The sequence below is a fragment of the Manihot esculenta genome, chromosome 4 (assembly GCF_001659605.2).
Source record: "Manihot esculenta cultivar AM560-2 chromosome 4, M.esculenta_v8, whole genome shotgun sequence".
NCBI lineage: Eukaryota > Viridiplantae > Streptophyta > Magnoliopsida > Malpighiales > Euphorbiaceae > Manihot > Manihot esculenta.
In genome coordinates, this window is record NC_035164.2 from 4,552,644 (window position 1) to 4,559,676 (window position 7,033).

General features: G+C 35.1%; 1 protein-coding gene across 1 annotated transcript; it reads left to right on the top strand.

Moving 5' to 3' along the window:
- Positions 1-2,168: 2,168 nt before the first annotated feature.
- LOC110613651 lies at positions 2,169-2,963 on the top strand. Its single transcript, XM_021754878.1, has 2 exons — positions 2,169-2,327; positions 2,397-2,963. The coding sequence occupies exons 1-2, from the start codon at positions 2,169-2,171 to the stop codon at positions 2,961-2,963; spliced, it is 726 nt and encodes a 241-aa protein (XP_021610570.1).
- The last annotated feature ends 4,070 nt before the right edge of the window (positions 2,964-7,033 follow it).

Below are 7,033 nucleotides of genomic sequence, written 5' to 3' on the forward strand. Positions count from 1 at the left end.
ATTTTCTCTTTTTTTAAAGAAAAAATCATTTGATTTAAAAAATACAAATCTAACTCAACGTCGACAAAATTTGAACAATTAAGTCTCCATCAAAACTTAATTAGATTATGACTTTATAGTTTATTAATTTTATAATTAAAGGGCTGATTTTTATCATAATTAGAGTAATATGGAAAACGTAATGAAATTGAATTCTGAATAACTTATTAAAACATAAATCCAAAAATGAATTTGATAAATTTTCTAGGTTGAGATTTTTTTTTAAAAAAATTACTTTTAGCAACGAAGCTAAATTCTGTCGCAATTAATATTAATCGGGATGGATTTATGACAGAATTGGTATTGCTAATCTGTCACAAGAAATTCAGTGACGATTTAGTGTTTGATAAGAATTTATCCTGAATTTCAGTTTTCAAATTAATTATGTTGGATGAATATTATTATCCCTAACTTTTCATTTAATATAATTTATTTTAGAAAATTTTTAAAAATTATACATGATTTAAATTTTTTAAGTTAAAAAGTTGGATTATTTCATTTCACATAAGAGATTTAATAAAAAAAATCAATTGAAATTAAATATTTTGTAAGAAATTCTTGCAGAAAAAGAATTTAAGTGAATTCTTATAAGATCATTTATGATTTCATTTTTATAGTGATAAAAATTTTTCAAGGCAAAAATTTTTGAATTTTTTTATTCCAAACGAAAATTTTGTAAGAACAGATTTCGATTAAATTAAATTGTTATAAAATTTTTAATTTCAAACGAAATGAATGGAAATAATTTATATTTGATTACGTATTAGTAATAAAACTCCATAAACCGTTACTAAAAGTCTCTCCTTTTCTTTTAAAGTAAAACCATCGTTTCTTGGGAAAACATATTATTTGGTTCTTGAGCTATAGAAATTTTATTAATTAATTTCTTTAGATTCCATTTGTTCGGAGAAAATCATTTATATTTGAAAAATATTTTCATGAAAAATATTTATTTTTTATTATTTAATTTTAATTTAAAAGATAAAATATATTAATAAATTTATAGGGACATGTATTAATAAGAATATTAAAATATGAAAAATAACTTTTTTTTAAAAAAAGTTATTTTCTTTAAAATTATTTAAATATTCTTTTAATTAGAAAAATATTTTTCATTAACTAAATCTTTTGAGTACCTCAAACTTTAAAAAATATAAAAAAAATATTTTCATGAAATAAACGGAGCCTTAGTATTAAAAAATAAATTAAAACATCTATGAGATTTTTTTTTAAAAATTACTAATTAGTCTCTCAATTAATTTTAATCATTAAGTATTGTAAAAAAGGCGTAAAAAACTCTTAATAAGAATAGATTAATTAGTATATATTTTTATAAAATTGAACGATTTACTAATGAGTTTTCTCATATATTTAATTAAATAATAAAATATTTAATTGCTAAAACTATGAAAAGAGCTAATTAGTATATTTTTTAAAATCTCATAGTTGTTTTCATATTTGAAAACCAATAAACCACTTGATGAATTTTTCTCTCTTCTGCTTCATGCTCGAAAACTATGCTCGATGCATGATTTTAACCTAAAAATGAATTGATTTCTTTTCTTTTCTTTCTCTTATTCCTTTCTCTTTCTGTTTTATTCTTTCCTCTTGCTTGTTTCAATATGGAACAAGAGTTCTCAACCCTAGCACTATTTGATGAAGAAAGTGAGTGTACTAAGATCACCATTTCATATCAAACTTTGGCGTCTATTCACCCGTTCTGTTTGGTTGGAATGTTTATGATGTATAGTAAGATCAATTTTTTGTGTCAATGAGGAACATGCTGGCTAACATATGGCATCCCTTAAGAGGTGTTGATATTAGCGAATTAGGGGTTAGGAGGTGTCTATTTCGATTTTTTAATTGGATTGATCTTGAACGAGTGTTAGAAGGTTCTTCTTGGATCTTCAATAACCATTTACTCGTTTGGAAGGTGGGTGAGACAAAAGCTTCTTTGCAAATACCACTTATTAGATTCCTCGAAAACTTTTCTATGATAGTTGCTTTACCATGGACAGTATTGGCAGAAATGGGGGATTATGTTTGTTGTGGAAGAGCGAAGTTGATGTTTCGGTTAGAAGCTTTTATAGTAATTTTATTGATGTGCATGTTAAGTTTCAAGAAAAGGAATGGAGGCTAATTGGCTACTATGGCTTCCTAAAAGCTCAAGACATCAAGCTTCCTGGAATTTACTTCGAGACTTATCCATGAGAGACTCTCGGCCTTGGCTTTGCTTAGGTGACTTTAATGGCTTGCTAACTGAGGATGATAAACTTGGAGGTGCAGCAGTACAAAGGCACTTGATTAATGGTTTTGCAGAGGCTATCTAAGATTGCAAACTGGCTGATATTTCATAGTTGGGGTTTCACTACACTTGGGAGATGATAAGGAATACTGTGATAGTTTGTCGTGAAAAGTTAGATAATGGCTATAATGAGCTGGTCATCACTCTTTTTCAATGCAATTTCACAAATAATGGTGTCTCCGGTTTCAGACCATTCTCCAAAAATGGAAAGCAAGCTAGTGCGAATTATAGAAGGCTTCAATTTGATAATAATTGGCTCGGAGAAGCTGAATTAGAACAAGTGGTGAAAGCATCATGGAATCAATCTTCTGTGTACAATTTTATTAGACGATGGAAGAGTTGTATTGGTGAAATAGAGAAGTGGGGTAGAAATCATAACTCTGAATTTTGGAAAAAATGGAAGCAGTTGCAAAAAATGTTGGAAGAGGCACGAGATGTCTGTGACGATCGAAAAGTACAACTGCTGTATCAAGAGTGGAATTTCATCTTGTATAAAGAAGATTACAGAAACATACAAAATGCAAAACAAAAATGGTTACTGCATGGTGGCAAAAACTCAAAATTTTTTCATGCATCAATCCGAGCTAGATGCAGGAAAGCTGCGATTGAAAAGTTATAGAAAGAAGATGGTAGAATAGTTAGTGGCAGCGCTGATTTGGAGTGTTAATGATAAGTTCTGTTAAGATAGTATTAGCTGTAAATATCTTATTTAAGTGTGTTTGTATTTTGTATTCCCTTAGTTATAGGAACAGAACCGTATATATAAGCTACTGTATACTCTTGAATAAATGAGTAGAAATACATTCTTTATCTCTTCTCTTATGGTATCAGAGCCTTCTATCCTATAATGACAACATCTCTCCAATCAACTGATTCCAGTGCTCCTGTACTTTCTTCTTCACCGTCTTCTTCTATTTCCCTTCAAACCTCAAGCCTATTCTCCACACCACCACATGCTCAGCTTTCATTTTCTTTAAAATTGAAGGAAACCAATTACCTAGCTTGGAAAACCCATTTTCTCCCAATTATCAAGTGTTATAATCTTAATCGGCACATTGATGGATCATCTGTACCAGCTCCTATCACAACAAATCAAACAACTAATCAAGCTGAGCCAAATCCCGATTATCTCAAGTGGATGCACGAAGATCATCTACTATTAAGTTGGATCTGTTCTTCTTTGACAGAGGAAGTCATGCCTTATGTTACGGGAATTGAAACAGCTTATGAAGCCTGGCTTTCGCTCTCAGAGGCGTTTGGGACCAGCAACAGCGCTAAGCGCGTTCAGTTACATATTGCATTGCAAAATCTGCAATTTGGTAATAAATCAATTTCTCAATTTTTGCGAGAGGCTAAGGTGATTGCTGATGAACTTTCTGCAGCCGGAACCCCTATATCCACTGATGAGTTCAATGCTACAATCTTTCGACTCTTACCTTCTGAGTATCATCCGGTAATTGCTACGCTTTCCGCCAGCAAAATGAAGGTCACTTTCTCTGAACTTTCTGGCCAGTTAATGGCCCATGAAATTCTTATACAGGGTTCCGGCCGCTCTGTTTCTATTCAGGCGAATCTTGCTCGGCAAACCAACAATGGGTCACGTCAATCTCAGTCACAACGTGGTTCTAATCGTAACTTTGGCAACTCTGGTTCTAATAGATCTTCTGGTGGTTCTAAACGCTGGTATCCTAATCCGTGTCAAATTTGCGGATTAAATAATCATCAAGCAAAATGGTGTAGGAAACGATATGACCAGGATACAGCAAAGATTACTGCAAATACTGCCACTACTCATGTTTCTCAAGACTCTAACACCTGGTTTGCAGATACAGCTGCGTCTCATCATATGACACCAGACTTGGCCGCGCTTGATATTTCAGATGAGTATACGGGACCGGACAAGGTTACTGTAGGTAATGGTTCTGGTTTGTCTATTAAGCATATTGGGAATCGTTTTGTTTCTACTCCTCATGCTCAACTTAAATTGAATAACATTCTACATGTTCCTTCTATGCAAAATCAGTTGCTGTCTGTTAATCAGTTTGCTATTGATAATCATTGTTCTTTTAAATTTGACTCTGCTGGGTTTGTTGTGAAGCACAAGCCAAGTAAACAAGTATTGTTTAGAGGGCCAGCTGAAGATGGGGTATACAAGTTTTCGTTACCACTAGTTTCACAGAGAAGGGCTTTCCATTCCATTCGCAGTACTCCACCAGATTGGCACTCACGTTTGGGTCATCCTCAGCACTCAACTGTTTCTTTTATTATTTCTCAATTTCGTTTGTCTAGTTCTTCAATAAAGCAAACATCTCAACTTTGTGAGGCTTGTTGCTTAGGAAAACATACACAATTGTCTTTATCACCCACTGGTTCTGTTGCAACTAAGCCTTTTGAACTTGTACATGGGGATGTCTGGGGCCCAGCTCCTGAGTTCTCCTTTACTGGAGATCGCTATTTTGCATTATTTGTTGATGAATTTTCCCGCTTTTGTTGGCTGTTTCCAGTTAAAAGGAAGAGTGATGTCTATTCTGTGTTTGTTAAGTTTCACACACTGGTAGAGCGCCAATTTGATACTAAAATGCAAAGCTTCCAATCTGATTGGGGTGGGGAGTTCCGTTCTATTAATAAGTATCTTACTGATCATGGTATCCATCATCGGATTACCTGTCCACATACTCATCAGCAAAATGGCACTGTTGAACGGAAGATACGTCATGTTGTTGATACCTGTTTGGCTTTACTTGCCCACTCTTCAGTTCCATTTCGGTTTTGGAATTTTGCAATGACTACCGCTGCTTATTTGGTTAATCGATTGCCTTCTCCAGTACTTGACAAGAATTCTCCGTTTCAGAAATTATTTGGTAAACCACCAGATTATAATTTTCTACGAGTCTTTGGGTGCACTATGTATCCTTTACTCCGGCCTTTCAACCAACACAAATTTTCTTTTCGGACAGCAGCTTGTGTTTTTCTTGGGTATTCTAGTGATCATTATGGCTATATATGTTTTAATCCATCTGATCAAAGAATTTATCTTAGCAGGCATGTTCGGGTTGATGAGCATCGTTTTTTGTACAAAGAAGCTAATGTTGCTAAATCTTCAATACTTGGCAAACCTGGTTGTCATTTTGATCCTTCACCATGGCTTACTGTGACTGCTTCACTTACTTCTCCGGTACCAAGTTCTGGTGATGTTAGCTCACAGCCTTTGCCTGTTCGTAATACTGAACTTATGGTTCCAAATACACCAATACCGGCAGCCTTAGTTTGTGAATCTCCCACCACTTCTGCTGCTAATAGTCATTCTGTTAGTAAGGATACTCCTGCTGCTGTTGCAATTATTTCCACCCCAGCTTCAACTCCACCTCCGCCTCCACCTCCACCTCCGCCTCGCAGAACTCATACAATGATGCTTCGGGTAAATCCCAAGAAACGCAATTTTGCTTTTCATACTGCTGTGGAGCAGAATCAATGTGAGTTGACTGAACCCACTTGTTATTCTAAAGCTATCAACATTCCAGTTTGGCGTGATGCGATGAGTAAGGAGATTTCGGCATTAATTCAGCATAAGACATGGGAACTTGTTCCAAAACCACCTCATACCAACATTGTGGGTTGCAAATGGGTGTTTAAAGTTAAGAAGAATCCTGATGGTTCTGTTGAGCGATGCAAAGCTCGTTTGGTGGCGAAGGGTTATAATCAGGTTGAAGGTATTGACTATGCTGCTACCTTCAGTCCTGTTATTAAACCTACAACAATTCGCATTGTTCTTTCTCTGGCCGTTTCACTTGATTGGTCTATTCGTCAATTAGACATATCCAATGCATTTCTTAATGGCTATTTGGAGGAAACTGTTTACATGTCACAGCCTCCTGGGTTTTCTGATTCTCGTTGCCCTCAATTTGTGTGTAAACTGAATAAATCAATTTATGGACTCAAGCAGGCCCCACGAGCATGGTTTCAACGTTTGAGTTCATTTTTGTTTACTATTGGATTTACAGGTTCTCATACAGATTCTTCTCTGTTTATCCGGGAACAAGGGGGTAACGTTCTTTATATTCTACTTTATGTAGATGATATTATCATCACTGGGAGCACTGATTTGGTAGTACAGGAGTGTATTTCTTTAATTGCTGCAGAATTCCAGCTTCGTGATCTTGGAATACTTCATTATTTTCTGGGCATTGAAGTTCACCATCTTCCCAACGGGATACTTCTTTCCCAACATAAGTATCTTCATGATCTTCTTCTAGCCACAAAAATGGACAAAGCTACTTCAGTCAAATCTCCTATGGCTACTACTTGTCAATTGCAGATAAATGATGGAGAACCAATGGCAGATCCTAATCTTTATCGGCGAACGGTTGGTGCGTTGCAATACGCTTGTCTTACACGACCTGATCTTGCTTTTGCTGTGAACAAGCTTTGTCAATTTCTTTCAGCACCAACGAATACTCATTGGGCAGCCTGTAAACGAGTGCTCCGTTATGTCAACGATACTATTCATCATGGCTTATATATAACTCCATCCAGTGATAAACGATTACAAGCCTTTTGTGATGCCGATTGGGCTGGCAGTGCACATGATCGTCGTTCTACTGGAGGATTTGCTCTTTATTTGGGACCGAATCTTATTTCTTGGTCAGCCAAGAAACAACCGACTGTGGCTCGTTCTTCAACTGAAGCTGA